The sequence below is a fragment of the Idiotropiscis lumnitzeri genome, chromosome 4 (assembly GCF_059441095.1).
Source record: "Idiotropiscis lumnitzeri isolate Australia: NSW breed Sydney's pygmy pipehorse chromosome 4, RoL_Ilum_1.0, whole genome shotgun sequence".
Classification (NCBI taxonomy): domain Eukaryota; kingdom Metazoa; phylum Chordata; class Actinopteri; order Syngnathiformes; family Syngnathidae; genus Idiotropiscis; species Idiotropiscis lumnitzeri.
The window spans coordinates 14,185,833-14,207,731 of NC_142394.1; the positions used below are offsets into that span (position 1 = coordinate 14,185,833).

A 21,899-nucleotide genomic window follows, 5' to 3' on the forward strand; every position below is an offset into this window, starting at 1 on the left:
ATGAGGAGCAGTTATCTCCAATTGATTGCTTGTTTTCAGCCTGTCAGACTAAACCCCAAGCCCCAACACCTCCTCCAATTTGCATTTGGAAGCAACATAGAGCGGAAGGCAGCACGCTAAATGATAAATGAAAACGAGGTGGAGAATGTTTTCCTTTTTGTTAGTGGCTGCCCATTTTCTTTTCACTAAATCAAGGCACTGGTGGTGGTGGTGGGGTGGGGGGATAAATTGAGGGCGGTAGCTTTTTACAAGATGCAATCTGAGAGAAAAATGAAAGTGAGGGAAAACAATGCTTCTTCTTAGCCTGCGCTATTGTCGAAGTGTTGGGAGGATTAGAGCTGCGTTTTAGTGAAGATACGGAGGCCAGTGTCACATCAGAGGCCAGTATCACACGGATATTCCACACGCGACTGGAGGAGAGTAACTCGCGTTTGAACAATATAAAGCATCTGGGCCACACAGTGATGACAGAAATGGCTTCAATGTCTTGCAAAGAAAAGAAAATTTCACAAATTACTTGCAATAATTGCGTTGAGTGAAATGTGGACATAGCATCTGTTCTCCTGTCGGAATCCACAAGCCTGCGTAAAGATTTTTCTATTTCCCACTCCCGGAGATGTCTTTGATGAAACATAGCGCAAGTGTGCTGCTCATTTGCTCTTATTTCAGTCAAAATGGTCTCTTAGAGCTTGCGGAAAACAGAGAGGGGCAAAATGAATTTCAATCTGCAATCCATCCTCCAACTCCATATTGCTTGTATGCTTGCTTGATAGTCAAAAAAGTGTGGTTTCTGTGCTTTGGATATGATTGCATATACCGGTAGTGCTGCGCTGAGCCAGTGTCGTTTGTATCTGTGGTTTTTGGCATGTTTGCATATTGTTTGCCTGTTTGTGACATGTCTTATGTTGAGCATGCAAATCCAGACACACAAAAAAAAGTCAGTTCCTTTGCTGTCTCGGGGTGGGGAGTCCCTAAAGTGGGTCTTGCCACCCCTGTACGCAGGAAATTCGCATTTGTTTGGCACCCATGGACCCAAACGTCATCCTAGCCGGCATGATGGTGGGAGCACGTTTTTGACTGTGTGCAAAAGAAAAGCCAAGACAGAGCACTGCTTTATTGAGTCTGTTCAGTTTCTTCTACTTGCGCAGGGTGGCTGAGTACTCCTACGGCAATCAGAAGAAGTCGAGCAAGAAGAAGAAGCTGAGCAAGAACGACATCCGCCTGGTACCGCGCGATGTCGAGGAAACGGACAAGATGAACGTGGTGAGTTGCTCATCACTCACCTCCTCGCTCAACTACTTCGACTACCACCAGCAGAGCCTGCCGCTGGGCTGCAGGCGCTCCGAGAGCACCTTCCTCAACGTGGAGAACCAGAACTCGCGCAATGCCGCACCCAACCACGGCTATCAGCACCCGTTCACCGGGCAGGGCCACCAGCAGCCAGACCTCATCATCAACGGCATGCCACTGCCAGAGGTGAGAAACCGCGCACAGTAGCTCCGGACTATGTCAGGCAACAAAGTAAGAGAGTAAAGCTGATCGATGTTGGGTGAACAAACCCCAAAAGCAACGTTGTTTTAGACTTCCGCCTTCGTTCAAAGTGTCTGAACGATCCATCTGATATCTGTTGATGGTCTGATTGGGATGGCAAGAAGTTCTTTGACACATTTCAACACATCTCGAGTTGAGGTAATATTTAGCACTCCATCACTGCGAAGATGGTGCTGTCAGTGAAATGTCTGCCCGTCATTGATGGAAGGTTAAGCTATTTGAAATGGCATGTGTTACCATATGTCAGTTTATCTGAGTGAAATGTTAAAAGCATTTCAAGAGATATTGAAGTTGACCTGAGACTGAAAGCATTTTACCAGCGCAACCTGGAGGCTGGATGAAAGGAATGATTTGCCCTTCTTACATCTTCTTGTTTTTCGTGCTTTAGTTGCTGCAAAAAGAAAACCTCTCTGAGCGATGATCTATCGATCCAGCCAATCAGCACCACCTCGTGTAATTCCAGGTGCTAGCGGAAAGAATAATCATTGCCTAAATTGCCTGCCCAGTGTCCATTTGGCAGAGCGGGCAAGCAGTGTGAGTGCATGGCTGCTCTGCGCAGCCAGCCATTGAATTATCCTGACATACTATGCACGGCTCCAGCAGAGCAGAGAAGGTCTGACGAGAAAAACTATTTGAACTGACAGCGTATGCAGACCAGCTGATCTTTATTTCATACATTTTCCAATGTATAAACTGCTTCATTGGATTTCTTGTGCAACACACCTCTCTGTCGTCATGACCCACTTCTCCTGAATCATGCGAGAGCAGGCAATAGTTCCATGTCTGTGAGTGACTGCAAATATACGTCTTGGCTTTGTCTGCGGAGGACAACAGCAGGAAAGGTTGCGCGTCCACACGCCCTACCAGACGGTCGTAATTGATGACTCCAATCTCTCTTTGACATTCATGGAGTGGAAGCTAGGGTGTTGGGGATCTTACAACAAGAAACATAAGATGGATATTGATGTATTGAGCAGATGATCTAGAGATATTCCGGCACCAATAGATCCAGAGAGGTCAATGAGACCAACTTCCAGGCATGGTGATTTACTGAGCTAATCCAATCTTGTTCGGATGTCGTGAATAGAAATAAGACATGCTGCTTTGGGATGGTTGTCCTCATATTATTATACTATGATGAGTACAGAGGAGTTTGGTTCACCCCATTTACATTTGAAACATTAGGTCTGATCCAGATTGGGCGATATGTGGCAGCTGTGTAAACAGGTTAAATTTGTTAGATACCTACAATTCAGTCCTCAATGGAGTGACATCATAGTAGTCTGATCTTACAACTTGATAATCTGCTGTTTCATAAGCAAGAAACAAATGGTTTCGTCATATATTTTGAGTGTGAACTAGGACATATGAGAGAGTGTAACATGGGCTACAAACATACCCAAATTCTTCATATACCTCTTTGCTTGCATCAACGGGTAACATACATGAATGTTTTCGGAAGTGTATGTTTGAGTGACAATCAGTGGTAATTCACTTAAAACTCATAATGCGTTTTAATCCGTTCAGCTACATTGCAGGAGAACACAGAGAGTGACTACTAGGCCGTGGCACATAACAGAGATGCCGCAGTAACATTCTCAATTTAACTTATTTGTTCCAAAAAAATGTATTTACCAAAAATAAGGGTCTGTTTATCTCTCTCTGCCAGTTATATGTAGTGACAGGCAGAACAATGAAATGCTCTTCCACCAGATGGCAAGAAGGTACAATTTAGTTTGCAGCTTCCTTCGTCATTCATAGAACAGAGCAATAGCGTTGTTTTCAACGAAACAGGCCCAAAATTCTTTTTTTAAATTATTTTATTATAAATTCAGTACTCAATTGCCATTTTTTTTACATTTTTAGGGTGGTGTGTGGTGAGAGTTTTCAAATGTAAATTATGTGCCTTGGCTCTATAAAGTGTGGGAAATGTTATAAATGGTTGGCATGCCACTGCAACTCTAATCATCCCAAAAAAAACACATCAGCCTCGCTACACATTCGCAGAAGCTCCTGAAGCATCCTTCCTCTGTGTCTTAATCATTCAATAAAAGCACATTTGCTAGCGGATTAGCCAAGCCTTGATTTGCCTGGGCTAATGAAAAAGTAAAGAGTTAGACAAATTAGGTTCGATTGATTCCGATAATCTTATATGCAAAGCTCTGAGCCGCCTTGATGGAGCCGTGCGAGGGCAAACAGAGACGAGGGAAAGGAGTGAAGACTTGTGAATGAGTGCCAGTGCCAGGTGCCCGAGCCAATGTTGTCTTGGAGCCACTTGATTGGCTTGATGGAGGCCGGGCCTGCTTAGCACGCAGCCTCCATCGCCGGTCACTTCTCTTGAAGTCGACAAGCATCCCTTTGAGCCAGCAAACACCCGCGTCTGGAGATGCCAGTGAGACCGCGCTTTAACCTCCGACCGCGTTTACCTCGACGGCGCAGTTCATTTTGTTTTCTCTGCTTCCCGTTGTGGCATCTGCCGTCGACACAAGTCCCGCAGCACAAACAAATGTCGTGTTTAAATAAGAAATGTTGTAGGTATAATTACAGCGCCATTTGTAACGCAAGAAAACAGCACTGAAATGGATGAGAAATGATAAGGGGGAAACCACTTGAGTTTGCCCTCTACCTTTGGACGCTCCTCCTTGATTAGGATAGCTGTTTTCTCTAATGTTGATTCATTCACCGTGAGAAAATTGAGCATCAGTAAATGTGGTAAAATCTTGTTAACATTGGGCAACATTTTTGGGAACCGTGTTAAATAACTAACTTTTGGTGAACTAACTTTTAAATACATTTTTCATAACTTTTGCAACTACAAAACATGGTACATTTTGTTTTATAACATTTTGGAAAACTGGTAATTGAAAGTTGAAAAGTTCATCTTTTATTTTTTGCCAACATGTTTTGAAATTATGATAGCGAACATTTTAGAAAATTTTGCTGAATTAACTTAGAGAAGTTTTTGGCTACGGTAATAAGAAAACATAATTATAAAAAAAGGTAAATAATGAAAAAAATTATTATATAAACAATCCCAACCGTGATTTCCAATAACTATGTTATTATTTTCATAAGACAGTTAAGGCAGTGTCCGATTTGGTTTTGCCAGTGAATCTATGCTTGTGATCAATGCACATATATTCAACTGTTTGCTTACGTGAGCTAGTGAGCGTCCTGCTCATAACAGAGCAGCTAGTAACAAAGCTTTTCCTGCTTCAGACAAAAGGTTCCTGCATCACACAGATACACATCCTGTACTCAAACAGCAGTCCTGGCCAAGATAGTGGCAGGTGACACTGACAGGCCTCCCCAAAGGCCTCATACCTGCGGTTGCGTATATTGTATTCCCCCTCTTGAGAACATGAAGCAGTAGATACATCCCTCTACATCCCCTCTCATTCGTTGTTTTGAAGCATGTCAGCTGTGAGGTGCTTGTTCAAACCTCCCGTGTTGTATACAAACGCTCACAGGAACATGGAGCTGTCTTCCATGGCTTAATTATAGTTTATCATGTTCTCGGAGAGACAATTATACACTAAAAGAATGGCCTTCGGCTCCAATGTGTTTTTGAATATGTTCGAAGGCTTCTTACACCTGTGATTCCAGATAATGAGCACATAGTGGGAAGATAAGTTATTCTGACTGTATTGATTCATCTCAGCCAGGTGTTTTTTTCCCCCTCCCATTTTATACTGGTAATTAGTGAGAGAGGGTGTCAAACGGAGCAGAAAGTAGGACGTCTCTAGGTGACTGATAATCAATACAGATCTCAGTCAGTATGTACCAGTTCATACTATTTGCAATTATTTCATTCCAGATACACTTTGGATTGAATTAAACGGTTATTAGGTAGAACACACTTTTGAGGATTTTTTTTTTTAACTTTTCAGTTTTACATACAAACAACCATTCACGCCTATAGACAATTCATTCTTTATTCAGCCTAACATGCATGTTTATGGAATATGGGAGGGAAAATAAAGAATAAAGAATAAAATAAACGACTCAAGCACGGAAATCACATGGAAATGAAATGGAATTATGAATATGAAGCAATATGTATAAACCGATAGTTATTTGAAATATGATGGTCTTCATTTAAATGAAAACCTAATGAAGCGTAGGTACAAGTATAGTATACATTTTTATTGTTTCCATTGACTTTCTTCAATCATTGACTGTCCCTGCCTCATACAGTAAATTGTGGCATTCATTATGTCATCAAATTTGGCGCCAACATAACAATATCAGATTCTCAGCATCACACCGGGATGCTGAGAATATGCCGTCATTCAAATCAATGCAGGTGGCCTTCTACAGTTCTGATGAATACACGTAGGCGCACACACAAATGCAACATACAAATCATTTCTTATGGATTGTCGCCTTTATTTGAAACATGAGCTGTGACATTTTCATTTACTTCCTAGTGCCTGACTCAGGAAGTAGAGGCTTGTCAATAGTCAGACATTATAGTGATTCTGCCTTTAAGCTACCTATAATGTGACTGTAGTGTAATTTTGTGTTTAATATACCGTTAGCCATAATGGTTGCAGTTTTCACTGTGTTGGACAGTACTTTAGAGCGGTGTTATTGAAAATATATGTTTTACTCAGCTGTGCTTCAAATCGCTTTATGCATTATGGTACTGTAAATTAAAATAAGGCCTATTGACTAAATATTTCTACTTTGGGGTTTCAAAAGCTAATGGTTGTGTTAGCGTGTTGAGATAATTAACATTTTTTTTTTTTTTTTATCAGCCCGTGAACGTGACTGGGTGGTTGTCTTAAAATGCCAAAAGTTCACTCAAATCATTGACCAAAGTCTCCTCTGACTGAAACGAGCGTTTCAACTTTTAGTAACGAACCGTTTTTTTGGGTAACTTTTTACCAAGTTTTGGTAACTAACCTCCGATAACAATTTGGCAATTGGTAATTAACTATAGGTAACATTTTTGAAACTATGGCGGCTAACGTCTCTTTGGCTATCTATCCATCTGTCAATCCATCAGTAAGTACAGATTCAGTTCATGACAGGTTGGCCTTAGCAAAGGTCTGCACCCTACTGAGTGCTCTTTATTTTCTTTCTATAAAACCTGGCCTTCATATGAGGACCCTTTTTTTTTATTCCCCTACCATTTCCAACTAGCACAATGACAGAAAATGTCACATTTCTAATGTTAGAACGGATTATTTGGTACTTTGGAGATAAATATTACTTCAGTGTATCCAACAACACAGATGGTGGCATTAAGGGAGGATAGTGCTTTAAGTGGATTTTACACTGTGTGTGACAATATATTTTATTCAGCAGACGCAAAGTGGTTACCATAATCGTCGACTTTTTATCCAGCTTTGTTCAAAACCACTGAAAATGAGGAAATGTGGATATGTTTTGTATTAAACGTCATAAAAAAAAAAGGGATTTAATGCAGATTCAGTGACACAGCAGCATAAATCTCCCTAAAGACTTTTAGTGGACGTGAACGCGGTAAGGCTACAAGAACTTTGGACCGAGGTTGATGGGTCCACATGTAATTTGGAGAAAGCTAAATGGAGTGAAGGAAATGGACATCGTGATGATGTTTATCACTGGGGAACAGGACATCATTACGCACCTTGTTAAGCCCCGCAAGCAATGCTGCATGGACGTAATTACCCATTTAAATGAGTATCCAGTGGCGTTTTTTCACCCGCCCCACTCCCGCTTTTAATTTCTCAAATTAAACTCTCAGACATAAATATGCCACATTGTGTTTCCTTTCATGGAGATCACCGGACTGTCTCAAGTCCCATCAGAGCACATGAATATGCAAATGTTTACCATGACGCGCATAATTATCAGCATTGTTTCCTGCAAAGGTTTATTAAGCTTTCAGGAAAACGTATGACTCTAAAAGAATATTACGTAAAAAGAAATAGATGATATTCCAGTAATGGGTCTTGGTGTAGCCTCTGAGAATGGCCTACAAAGGTCAGCTTGCATATTTAAAAACACAAACCCAAAGATTTGATTTAGCCAAGGGAAAAAAGTGCTTGTAATTCGTTCAGTGGCATTTTTTCAACATGTTCATCGATTATTGTCATGAACTGTGGGTCTCTCTATTTTAGAAACTCAATAGAAAAGAAAAAATTAACATTGGAAGCTGACTTATGGTAACATTGCTGTTTGCAATACTGACTACCTAACTATGGTAACAAAGCTCTGTAGAAATATTTGTAAACTTTTGTGTGACTGATTTTGTTCATTTTTGGAAATGAACGCTTGAAAGTTTATTAATATGTTAACAAACTTTGATATTTTTCATTGGAGACTTTTCTTAAACTGTGTTAACAAGCATCTAACTGTGGTGAACTTTTTGTATAACTAAAATGGAAGTCAGTAAATACATTTAAGTTGTCCCAGCCAATTAGCAATAGGTTCATACAGATTGCAAACATTATTACAGCATTTTTGGCCAATGACAAGTTAAATCTGCTATTCAGCACATAATGCAAGCGGTTCGACCATTAACATTTGTCGTTCTGGATGTTTGAAGAAACTGCCAGTTAGTGTTTTTCTGGCTACTTGGTTCATGAAGAATGACGAATGGACTTACAATGGCAAATAGTACCTGGCAAGTTAATACTTTTTTGTTGCAATATTTCTTTTTTTTTTTAAATGGTCTTATGGCTTATTTTTTTCCACAACGCAGAGGCAGAGACACATTTATTTAATACTTGCTGTGAATGGAAAAGTTCTTCGAACAGCCAGCTCTGACACCGGGAAAAAGTGACCTTTTCGCTGAGGCCTGAAACAAGGAGGTAGCGGGAGGATGTTAGTTAGCATCCCCCCCCCATCAGATTAAATGTCAACTTCTGCATGCATTATTGTAGAATAGTAAGTAGGAAGACTTGTCAAACAATTTGCTGGCACGGGTGGAAGAAATCCAACTGCATTGCAGCTCTGCCGTTGCGCTTTTCCACGCCACTGCCACTACAATTGGATGTGTGCCATAAAACTATTGTGGCTTCAAATAGCTTGAATTATCCTTGTGTCACATGCTTTTTTAAAAGTGAGAAGAAAGTATTAAAAGAGAGGCACTGAAGTAGTAAACAGGCAGGCAAATGCTGCATTGTTGTTTTGTTTGACCCAGTGGTGCAAGGGCCCTTTATTTCATTGGAGAACATACAAATGGTGTTTTTGTTTCAAGACATAAACCTCCATTTGCATCAGGGACTAATATACGGAGATTTCAACTGTAGCGGTGGCAGAAATCAGCTGCCTCAGTGGCACAGGCCGACGTGTCCGTCAGAGCAGCGGGGTGGCGTAATTGTGCATTGTGCATCCACACAACAGAGGTAGAGCATGTAATGAGCTGCAGCACTTGCAGCCAGCCAGCCTAATGGGCTATGACCGAGTGTGGAAGCCTCACGTTCCCTCTGCCCTGTGTGGCTGCCATTTTTTCATTTTTTTTCTCCCGTACTCACCCCACCCCGACGCCGTCACCCCTGTTATCCCCTTCCTTTATCACGTCTCCCTCAGCCGTTGTCGCTCCACCACTCTGTGTGTTTAGCACCTATTCTCATTCATGATGTGTGCAAATCTGAGAGCAGTCGGTGTGATTGAGCCTGACATATAGCGGAGGAGCTGCAAGATGACATTAAGAATTAAGCAGCACAATGAAGGCTCTGGAGGAGAATTTTGCTGATGTCTGGTGTCGGGGATTTGTTGTTTGAAAGTCTCACCTTTCCATTAAAGAGTGCTTTGCATTTCTGCATTCACACGCAGATATGCAGGTTTTTGCCCAGGCTAGTGTTCCTGGGATTATAGGTTTCCAGAAAAGGGCCTAGGCGTATTATTTACAACCAATGGCAGCTTGAAGAGGGATGAGAATCCATTTCTTTGCTTGAGTAATACCAGGTCAAGTTGCTAAGACAGGAATGTGTGCCAGGAATAGGTGATATCATCTCTCCCTGGGCTCAGGAAGACGCGGAGGATGAAAACACCACTAATGATAATAGTTATGATTGCCTTGCTTTGAAATTGATAATGACTCCACCTCCTCTTGCAGCTCGCTTTCGGCATTAGGAAATAATATTCAGGCCGCGGCGCACAATGGCCTGCCGCATTTTGACTTTCCCCTCACGTCCGACGTTTGACATAGCACAGCCCAGACAGCCAACTTAATGAACGAAAAGCACTTGGCCTCACTAAGGTGGCTTTAAGTGTCGTCTTTTTTCCGCGCTAACTTCTTTAGTTCCACCTGAGAGATGCTCGTTGCTCCAGTTAGAAAGGTAGAGCTGCGATGCTCCTTAAAGGAAAAGTCTCCATTTATAATCTCTGGGCTTTAATAATGTAGGCTGATGATTCCTTTGGCAACCAAAGCAGGAAGGTCGCCACAGAGCTGTGTTCAAGAGCTCTTATTGAGTGAGGCATTGTACCGTTTGGAATCATTTTTCCGCATTGAAATTGATTCTAAAGATCTCCGTCAAAAAGTGTCACTTTTTGGTACGCTTTCATTGTGGTACCAGCTGCAATACAAATTCATTTGGGATGGTAATTTATTTAACTGCATTCATGAAGCCTGACCCAGGAAAAATAGCAATGCTACGAATGGTATTCACATAGCAGACGGAAATGCAAGCCTAATTAGGTTTTACCCAACTGTGAATTAAACGGTACCACGTGTTGGAATCAGGGCTTGACAAGTGAACATTGCTTCATGAAAGGCAAGACTTAGCTGTAAGCTAACGTGAAGTTTCCCAAAATTGCTCAACGTAGTCATTTGAACTGTTGCGAAATGTTCCAGTTTTTTCTCATTGTACAAATCACAAATTAAAGTCTAATGTTTATTTCCTAATGGAGCCTTTTGACTACTTATGTTTAACTCTCAGTCGTGCTAGCATACTTTCTGGCCTCCATTTTCAAAACCGTTTATCCTGTTAAGGGTCATGCGCAAATGAAGAAATCCTCATTTTTAACTGTATCACTTTTTTGTTTTATACGGCACATCATGTTCAGGGGAATTACAATTTGTTTAGTACCTTTACACGTCGTAGTGTTGCCAAAAAAATAAAATAAAATTCAACCAAGTAATATGGCAAATCAAAATGAACTGTGTGGCTTTGTGCGATTTTCCCAAATTTGCTTAGTGTCCCCTTTAAAAGAAAAAAAAAATACAACAGAAAAAACATTTCTCCCATGAATATATATTTGTGTTCTAGCTTGCTGCTGTGCTGTTCACAGCCTACTTTCTAACTGTTGGCACCAGTATTGGCCAGAAATCCCCATTACAAGCGTGTGTTTGTGTCCAATATACTGTAGAAATCCGAGTGTTGTCTTGTTGCCAACATCTGAATGTGTTATAATAAAATAAAAAATATCTCTTATTCATATTTATGTGGTCGCCCACTTTGAGAGCACACAAAATGGATAACAAAGAGCGATGGGGGAGAATCAACATGGTTGTGGTGTTGTTACTTTTGATTTGTACGCTACTCGATGATTATTTGAGCCTCTAAGCCGCAGATTTGGCCTTGTTTTTGCCTTGGGAAGTCGTGTCAAAGGGGACAGGATCGCTCGGCTTGAGGAGCTTGTGTGAGACTAAGCTGGTTGGCAAAGAGAATCAGGTATATGCAGCATGCAAGAAATTTTGGGCATCACTACTGATGGGCTGATAGAGGGGCAGAATTCAAGTATGGTGGCTGAATGTTAGCATTTTTCCAATTTTAGACCTTCGTCAGTTGCCTTGTTAGCAGCGCTGGTAGGAAGCCAGTCACCCAGTTTGAGTGAGCAACTGGGGGAAATTGACTTTTTTTTTTGGTTTAATTTGGGCGACTAGTTCTAATCCAGACTAAATCTCTCAAATCTGAAGCCCCTTCCCTCCTCCCACCACAGTCGGATTACGGGAGTGTCTTTAAAAGGATAAGGACCCGCTTATCGCCGTTTCCCTCAACACTTGTTTGGGATTTAAAGAAGCGGGGGAAGGCGCTTCGGCGTTACCCGATGTGGCCGGGGTGGAGATGAGTCAGAGATTAGGCATCAGACAAATGAGATCAATGGTAATCACAATTTGCCATTTTTAAACCACCAAGCCCACTCCTCACCGCCCAACAGACACAAACACATATGCTTCCACTCACACCCACCCAAGCGAATTTCATTTTGTGTTTTTTAACAGGCTAAAATGAGATGTCTTGTTGATCTTGGTGAGTGCCTTTCACTCGTTCATTAACACCACAGTGGAGACTGATGGAAAAACGGCAGAAATGATCAAAGCATGTGACAAACGGATCTGAGCTGCAAAGTGAAAAGAAATTAACCAATTTGCTCTCCTTTGGCTATGCACCCAATGAATTTATCATTGAATTTAGAAAAAGAATGTCCATATTTTTGAGTATATAACACTACTAGTGTATATGCAATTCATGGGGAAAATGCACCTCGCCCGAAGTCAGCTAAAATAGGTTCCAGTGACCAGCGCTTTAAAAAAATAGATGGATGAATGTCTACGGATGCTCCCAATCAGATCTACTTTGTTGTTTTCTTCCATATGCAAAGCTAATGATCCACTTACCAAAACAGCATTTATTCATCGTACTTCCCACCAATGCAGCAAAATTTCCAAGTTTCAAAGTTCATCTCAGTTGACTTTGAGTGCACTGAACCCAGCAGTGAGCACAGCATGAGCTCGCATGGACTTTATTAGCACACATTCGACACATTGATTGACACACATATAGACCACTGACTTGCTGGATCCGTGTTACAAGGTTTCTGCTATAGTTGTCAGGGTTCGCCGTTCGGCGAAGAGGAGGGGGACCCAAAATGCGAGGAAGCAGGGATAAGGGTAACTTAAAGGGAATTTATTTAACAAAACAAAACCAAAAGGCAAACAAGGTACTGGGGCAAACAAACGTGGCTGGGTGCAAAAATGACGAAGACGAACTAAACGTGACTAGTGACAGTCCAAATCGAGCAGACAAGGCGAGGGTGGTGATGTCCGTGAATGGGGCAATCGCGTATCGCGGGCGTAGAAGGAGCAATGCACCGACAATGGGTTGACGGAGTGAGGTGTTTAAATAGTCCATTGATTAGGGGCGCAGACGGGAGTCAGGTGTGCGAGGCAAACGGGGAACAGGTGCGTGGCTGGTGGGGACGGAGTGCTGAGGGGAAACGCCCCTACTCAGGTGACAAAACAAACACAAGCACATGGCATGGGAGGTGAAAAACAACAAACAAAAACCCTGACATGACCGACACGGGTCATGACAATAGTGCCCCTGACAGGAGACGACTGTCATGGATAGCAAATTAGGGCAATCTGTTTAATGTTCAAAGATAATGCTTTTATTTCGTGTATAGATGATCTTTTCACTCTTACTTCAAGTAAGACAACTCGATGTCCTGCTCTATGGGTATCATTTTAATTTAATCTTTGCAAATGAAATGCAATGTAGAACGCGGTGGCATTGCAAAAAAAAAAAAAGCCAAAGGAAAAACAAAACATGCGTAGAGGCTAGTTACCTCATCTTGTGATTATGTATAAATGTTTGCCACTGCATTCCTCTTGTACTATATATGCAGACAATTTTCAATTTGAATTCAGAAACCAGGGAATGTAGTCACAACTAAATATTTAAAAACACAACTACTGTGTGCTGAGGAAAAAATGCTATTTATATCTGTAATAAGTGAAAAAAATGCAAATCTGCCAAATCAAAAAGAAAGATGTGTTAGTGTGAGGCTGTTGCTTATTTTGTCGGCAGTGCGATGGTGACCAGGTGACTGAATTCCTTGCGGATCCCGCCCGTAAAACCCTGAGCTCTTATCTCGGGAGGCAGCCAGAGAGTTAAGATGCTGCCAAAATCACATGGGGGAGGTGAGGCTGGCGTCGAAATAGAAGCACCTCGGCGGAGTGACTTGTTTACCGCGTCCTCATCGTTTCTGTCTCAGCTCATTAAGCCGTGATCGCGGTTGGCGCAAAAAACCTCCTCGCTCCTTCACAATTAATAATGGGACTTATAGGGTTAGCTCAAACACATTAGGCATCAGCTAATTGCCAGATGCAACAACAGGGAGAGGGGGGGGTCAGAGATCTCACCTCCAAAGGTACGAACACACACCCCGTCGCTTTTGTGTCAAACAGAGTTCAGTGACAAACCGCGCAATTAAATCAATTTTAAAAGAAGCTCTAAAAGGTGACAAAGAAGAAGATCGCCATCCTCTCCCCGCCCCTCACTCTCTTCCATTATCCATGCAGGATGCATCGCCTCTAAATAATTTTTGCATGACCTTTGCTACAGTCGCTCTAATTATTAGCAGCACATAGGCCCTGTAAGGCACACGGCTAATTAGAGTGGATTTATCTGAGGGGACATTGGCGCCGTTCTTCATAGGCATGGCTGGGCTGCCTTCAGAGCAGGTGATTTAAAGCCGGCGCTAAGGTTAATCTGGGTAACACAGTAATAGTAATTAGAATCATAATCATGACAAACATAGTTTTGATAGCAGCACAGAGCAGATCAGTCACAGGGTTCATTGTTAACAAGCCCCCTTTATCGTCTCAATTGTTTTTTTCTTTTTTTTACTCCTTTGACTGATGTTTGACTGCGCTTGTTGAAAGCTATATCTCTCTTTTAAAAAAAAGGATTGGCCTTTAATATAGGACCTCTTGTCATTGCATCTCATAAAGAGTTGTTACTGGAGAAAGCAGTATTTTTCAAAGCTTCGACATGAATGGAGAGGGGCAGCTGGAGCTATCTTTTGGCTGGCGGGCAACTTGTGTAATGAGCCTAAGAGGGTTCCAATTATTCCACTTGTGATCAAAAAGGAGATGGAGATTACTTCTCTTGCCTCTTTTTTTCCCTCGCGCTCTCTCGCTGACATTTTGCACAGTAACATCTTTTGATAGGGGCCGGGGGAGGGAAGGGAAAAAAGATGATTACTAGAAAGAGTCTGATAGTCTTGAACAAGCAGTTCTGGCCTCTGCATTACGACAAAATAAGATGCTATGACCAAGGTTATTATAGTTTTGGAATTTTAATTATGGTTAGTTTTTATTTCAATTAGAATTTATTTATTTTTTATATGTAGTTATTTTTTACTAGTTTTAGTATTTTCAAAAGCACTTAGTTTTAGTTTTTGTTTCGTTAAAAAGTGTTTTACACGTTTTAAAGATATATATAAAAAAGACAATGGTAAGTATTGTGCTGAGAGAATTCAGCAAAAATATTATTTCAAAACAGTTTGATAACACAGAGTACAGGCTACAGTTTAAACAGGCCACAGACTTTGAATCACAAAAAGTTCCGTGCGTACCACTTCTAAAGTTAGATACATGCAGACGCCCTAATTATATTAAAGATAGAATTCCTTGTTTGCCAAGTTGCCAACTTCTAAAGTTCATTTGTGGGCCACATTTGTGTGGCTCACACAAACTCGTTGAGGAGCGACGTCATTTGCTGATTCTTTTTCATTGGCTGTTACTTGAAGATGTCACTTTTGTGCGCCAAACATTAAGAGGTCTGCAACTCCCAGATGGCTCTTCGACCTTCTATTCTTCCAGGAAATGGCCGTACTGCTAATATAGAAAAAAAAGATTTAAAAAATCATCACCAAAGGCTTGTGTATTAAATAGATTGCCATAGATGGAAACAAAGCAGATTTTCTTGAGATTTATAGTTAGTTTTGTAAAGGAAATATATAGGTTCGGTATAAATCATTTTAACTCTGACCTTATTTCGATAACAAAAATGTTTTTTCTATTTTAGTTTTAGTTATTACGTTAATTTTTGTGACTCACGATTTCTTTTGTGCTTTCCTGTCGGGATGGACCATTGCGAACTAATGCATTCAATGTTCATTCTTTTAGAACCATTCCCAATGGTAATTGCCTTGTTTGAAAGAGAAAAGAGTGAAAAAGAAAAGTCCGAGAGTTGGAGCTCAGGGCTAAATCTCTTTGCAGTCAAACCAACCAACCAACGTGGGAACTCAGGAAGTGTGTTACATTTTGTTTAATAGCAAATATGAACCATGCGCAAACACATAAAACGTGTTCATTTTGCCAGAGAATTGTTTAGTTTTTCCACAAGTGACTCAGCAAGACAACTTGAAGTGCATTTTTTTTCCATTTTACACAAAATAACAAGATGGAGAGAAAGTACAGTTGACGCTCATAGTTAATAACTGTCATTAAGTCAATTATCCACACGTCTTGTCAATTTTTGTGAAGTGTGAGTATAAATGTGCTAACTTTGCAAACCAGGGCCGATCTCGGCAAATTTACATTGAGCCTAATTTATACAGTGTGATGAAAGAGTACATTTCGAAAATGCATTTAGGAAATGAACATAAACTGCCTTTTTAAACAAAAGAACAACGAAGCGAAACAAAGTTAAGCAACTCAAGTAAATCATGTTTCATCTTACTTTTTGAGATGTAGGAACATTTATTTTTTAAGATTCAGAAATTAATGTAGAAATTCCCGTCAATGCATTCATTTTGCCAGCCAGGGGAACCTTGCCCAATTGTAAGCAAATTTGCTTTGGCACAATTTAGTTAGCAAGTAAACATGAACTTATTTACAACGTAAAAAAAAAAAAAAGCAGTACCGTAGCGGCTCAGAGCTAAACCTCTTAGCATTCAAATGCACAAGCCTAAAACCTGATTTTATTTATTTATTTATTTTAATGAATTAGTTTTTACATTCTGTTTCTCCGGTAGTCTGCTTTGGCAAACATCTTAGTTGACCCCAGATGAATTGTTTACAGCCGTTGTTGGCTTCTGTCACCTTGCATAATCCATTAGGCCACATCTTCTTTCGGCTCTGGCTACATTACAACATTACCTCATGGTCATGTTAAATCACTATCTGATAAAAAAAAAAAATGGAATGATATGTTTCTTATAAACAGTACATTACTGTTTAGACTGCACACATTAGAAAGGACGTCCGTCTTGGTCCGCGGGAGACTTGATTGCCGAGCCCTGCACTATGTTTCTTTAAAACCATCAGGAGGAAGGCGTGTTGTGTTTGTTGTGTACTTGCTCGCTGCAGCTGTTTCTCCTCCGCCTAATAGTGACAGCCAGGCCTCCCCCTCGCTGCAGTACAAAAGGGAGTTGAAGCATTCCATTGTGTACGGATTGTTTCCTCCCCCATTTGATTTATTAAATTCACAGATTACAAGTAAAAGTACATTAGACGCCTGGGGGTGACTAAAGGGATTTCTCTACCATCGACCGTCAAACTATCGGGGCCTGGGAGAAATGGAATGATGAAAAACAAAAGATAATATTGTGTAGTATGGCGCTGGGACAAGGCAAACTCTTCCAATCAGCCCAGATAAACATCCAGCCCAGAGATATGTTCTTGCAAGATAACGGCTTAGCACACACGCTGACATACAAACATGAGCGAGCACGGAGCGGCGCTTTTGATAAGCACGGAAAATTACTACATGTTGTTTAGGGTGGCGGAACAAAAGGATTAAAAAGGACTTCATTTTAAGAAATCAAAGCTGTGCAAAAGGTGGAGAGATGCATTTCAATGGGATGGATTCGACTTCATAATGGAAACATAATTACAGGGAAACAAGATACGTGTTTGTGTACGTGTGTGTGTGTGGTAATACAGCAGCACCTCGGCTTCCCCCTGTCGATGCACCGCAGGGGGAAGGAGCCACACATTCTCCGTCTGTTGCTGTTTTGCGCAACCCCCGTAGATTCCCCCACGGTGAAAAACAGTTTGCCCCCCTAAAGTCAGGCAAAATACAAATTCAATTAAATGAAGTCAGTTCAGCTAATCCCCCCCCTTCCCCCACCACACACACTCACACACCCACACAGTTACAATCACTTCCCCCCCTAGGGGTCAAGCCCACTGCATCTGGCCCTTCTCTTTCTCTTCCAGCGACCCCCTGCTTGCATGCTGCTAGGATGCCATTCTCTGATGGAGATGACTGCTCCAGTTTTCATTCCCACTGTGATTGTGTGTGTGTGTGTGTTTGGGTCAACACATGTTTCACTGCAGATTCCTGTTGCGTTATTCCCCTCTTGACTCACCGGGAATGCACATTATTTATCCTCCCCCTTTTACTTGTTCTTTCACCCACTGTATTTTTTTTCTGTCGGTAATGGATTATAAACAAAAGCGTAGCACTGGATGTTATTCCCATTGGAGAGTGGCCGATCCTGTTAAGAAGCGGGATTTACAGATTCAACGATGATGAGCAAGCAGCTAATACTCTGCTGTCACTCTGACAGCTGCCTACTAAAACCATCACTGTAGATGACCAAACAGATGTGAATCGCATTGATTTACTAACAAACAGGATCAAAATCAGAACGCGGTACCTGCTTATCTGGATCACCGATAGGCGTGGCCTTGTTTTGGTGTTAGCTAAAACAGTGGTTCTCGATCTGGGGGCCAGAGATCCCTGTGGGGTCACCAACTGTAAACATGGGGCTCTGCGAAATAATTTGTAATTAATGATTATCTTGCGTCATTAAAAAAGAAGTGCATATGAATGGGGCAAAGCACGGTAATAAAATAAACACACCAAAGCAATTTATTCCTCCCATAACATTGGGCTATTTAAAAGCGATGATGGGATTGGACGACATAAAGCATTTCAAGCGCTCCCATGCTCTTTTATAATGTAAACGTCTTGGCAAAACAGGTGCGGTTTAGAACAAGTGTGGGCAAACTACGGCCCAGGGGCCACATGCGGCCCTTAAACGTTTTAATCGCCAAACTTGAAAAAAATTAAATGAATAAACCTTGTTAATGTTTTATTTTCTAAATACTCTGGTGTGTCAAACACAGATATTTTGTTGTAATATTTTTGTTCATTTTCATTTAAAATGTAATTTTTTTTTTTTCTCAGATGAGGTGAGGTTACCAAAACTCTTCATCCATCTGCTCCTGGTCCGGCCCCTCAGTCAAATTTTAGAACCCATTGTGGCCCACCAATCAAAAGGTTTGCCCACCCCTGGCTTAGAAACACATTCCTCACGAAAAGTTTCAAACATGTCGATAAATTACTGCTTTTAAAACATGTATGTGGAAACTCTCTTTGGCAATATTTAGAGAAATTGACTATGATTACCTCTTTTCCTGTTTTACGTAGTTGCTTAATGATCAAAATGCTACGTTATCAACACGGACTGTATCGTTGTTTATGAAAGCAGCGCTCGTCAGCTAGCGATGATAAAAAAAATGCATATTTGGTTTAAAAAAAAAAAAACTGCTACGACACAAAGGTTGTTAAACATCTGCGACACACCGTCATTGTAGCACATGCACCTGCACCGCGTGCCCTTTGAAAGCTACGACACCCCTTCACCCGAGCGCCATAATGTAAACACGATTTGTTTGCGAGGGTGGCCCGGGGTGGTGGGACTAATGAACGCTGATGAAGTTCCACTCGTATCCCAGGCGCTGCCTCCCTATTTACCGGAGTGGTTCGTGAAGCCGGAGTATGTCTAGAGGCGGTGACTAATTCCCTTTACCCAGTGTCAGATTAAGACATGTCAATAAACAGACCAACTCAATCCATCTCTGAGCGACTGCATCTGCTGGCCGAGTCTTTGCTGTCTGTAATGAGCTGCTGCAAATCTCCATTGGACTGAAATGTCTGGAAAGATGCCTTGTCACAGTGAGTGAGGAGGGGCATTGTAGGGGAAAGATGAGATGGGACTGCTGCCCACCTTTATTACCAGATTTACACGACACATCTTTGACTGTTTTCTTTTTGCTCCCAAGTGGCACAATTGGGTTATGTGTCATGGCATACGGCATGTAATCAGGCTTCTTCCAAATGTGGATAAAATCAGATATGAAATGGATATCTGCCAATGACACTGCATCATAAACCAACAGATCGGATCCACAGTGTCAATGCAGCCCTCATGTCACCAAAATGTGTCAATCAGTGATGTATACGGAGCGATTACTTCAACAACCTGATTAATGTAGTCCACATATCAATCTAAAGAACAGTAAAAGCATAGACCTTCTAAACACGGTGCAGTACATTAGTCAAGGCAAGGCAGCTTTATTTTTATATAGCACATTTCAGTTGCTTTACAAATTAAAAAGCCCAAGATTGAAAAGTATTTGCAAACCAAATATCTATCTCAAAGACATTTAAAAATGAAGTGCAGTAATAAAGTATAGCTTGCTATGATTACAGTGCAAGAATGTTTATTTTTGTTTTTTGGATAAAATCACAATCATAGGTATGGTAGGTCGAACCATTTAAAAGCATTCACACTGGACTTAAAGGATTTCTTCTTCTAATTCATCATCGGAAGCCAGTTTCACTTTGCAACATGACATTTGGTCAGCACGTCTTTCATGAGAAGACCCCACAAAAAGTCTCCATACCCTCAAACGCGTGGGACACTGTGTTGATTTCAAACACGTATTCTCAGGTCATTTTTGGCCATTTCCAGGAGTCCTTCAAAGATGAACTTGACCGAGAGATTTTTGCGGTTGCTTCCAAATGTGAACCTTGTATACTAGACAGATGGGTGATGAAGGAATCCCAAAATAAAAGTTTTAGTCATTGCGTTTGGGCAGTGCATAGTAACTTCTCATAGAACTCATTAAATCAACTTTTCACGCCTAATTCCAGACATTTTTAGGAGGCCCCTATTGGAAGAAATTTGTATGCTCATGTCTAGAACTCAGTCTTGCATACTTTTGTTGTGTCCCAGATGGACATGAGGGTCATATTCATTGTTTAACTTCATTGCGTTCAGGGGACTGTGAGACGCTGTATATGCCCTGTAAAAAATGGGGAGTAATATTAATTTGAAAAATCCTGGTCATTTTTTTCACTGAGAAATTCTAAGCACATTTTACCTGATTTTTTTTTAAATTACATTTTCCAAGTTTTTTAAATTAAAAAAATGTCATGCAGAGGTATAAACGTTTTTTTTTTTTTTTTTTTACACAGCAAACTGCATAAAGTCGGAAACTCATTGCGGTGAAAGATCGAACCCATTACCTTCAGGTTGGAACACGGCCACTCAACTTATTAAGTCAATAAAGTCGTAAAATTTACAAAAGAAAATGCTCTTTGAAATATACTTAGAATGTCTGAGTGAAAAGGAGTTACTATGTTTTTTCAAGTGAATATCACTTCCCATTTTTTACAGTGCGTGATTGTTGTTCTGATAGTTGCTATGACTACAATACAGTATATACTGTACATGCTATACAGTATATCTACATCAGTCATTTGAATTGTTCACTTCTATTATGCTTGTTGGAAACCGGAATAGTTTTTTTTTCATTTGTTTCGTGAATATACATAAATGGAACTGTGTATTTGTGAATCCAGCTTCATGTATAACGAGGACATTTACAAAATGATGCTCCATCATGTTGTATGGGGGAAGGTTAATCGACTCTCTTTTGGTTAATTTATCTCCTCTTAGTTTCCTGAGTTCACCAGACACTAATTTCTATAACGTTTCTGTAACCAAGAGTCACGCTGTTTACTCAGTCGCCAGTGTTTACATAATGTACACGCTTTCTGAATGTATGTTTGTAAGGCCCGGCCCAAGGGAGGGGGTGTAAACCTTCGGGAATATCTCATGCTCTAATTTAGTGTGCCTCACTTCCCCCCACAACACTGGCTAATGTAGGGCACAACTGAGAGGAATCAACGCTATCTAGTAATTCTCTCGCCTAAAAAAAATAAATAAATGACTGCTAATTGTTTTGTGTGTAGTGCTTGTTCCCATGGGGTCAGAAACACAAAATCCTTTCTAGAAAAGATGCAAAGCTCATCTTTTCCTTAATCCAAACCTCCCTCCTTCATGCCAATTTACAGTTTTTTGGTAGGGATGAGATGACTGGAAACTTTTTGGCTCGAGATCCGAATGAAATGAAATCCCCAAAGACGTGCCCTGAAGGGGGAGTTCTTAAGCTGATTTCTCATAGGAAATAGCGCAGATACATTTTTCTCCCGCAACCTTCTCGTCTTATTCTTATGTAAAACCGTAGAACTTTATCTCATACACTTCTTTCTTATTTGGAGATGGATTGAGTTCACGGGCACGTGCGGCCATGAATGCTGAACAGGTGTTCAATGAGTGCCTTACGCCGCTTCAGGAGTTTGATGACGCAGTACCAAGATCTCTATTCAATGAACACCGACCAGCCTTGTCACTCGAAACAAAGGCAACACAAAACAACCACCGCAGGAAGTCACATGGTCACCAAAGTTTGGGGGAAAAAAATGTCAGAGGTGAGCGGTGACCCCCTCCCCAAGCAGAAAGACAACAGACTTAAGCTGCTTAAGCATCGCTCGACTACGTTGGAATGCAGATGTCTGCAGAGGGGGGCCTATTAT

The 21,899-nt window shown here is 41.0% G+C and overlaps 1 protein-coding gene across 4 annotated transcripts in view; it reads left to right on the top strand.

Moving 5' to 3' along the window:
- Nucleotides 1–21,899, top strand: part of pcdh19 (protocadherin 19) — a 64,685-nt gene that overhangs the window by 4,230 nt on the left and 38,556 nt on the right. The window contains exon 2 of one of the 4 annotated variants that reach the window (XM_088294515.1): nucleotides 1,131–1,476. In XM_088294515.1, coding sequence (XP_088150641.1) covers nucleotides 1,131–1,476 — 346 coding nt within the window. The remainder of the gene's footprint in view (nucleotides 1–1,130; nucleotides 1,477–21,899) is intronic. The other 3 variants (XM_088294517.1, XM_088294516.1, XM_088294518.1) reach the window with 3 other exon arrangements.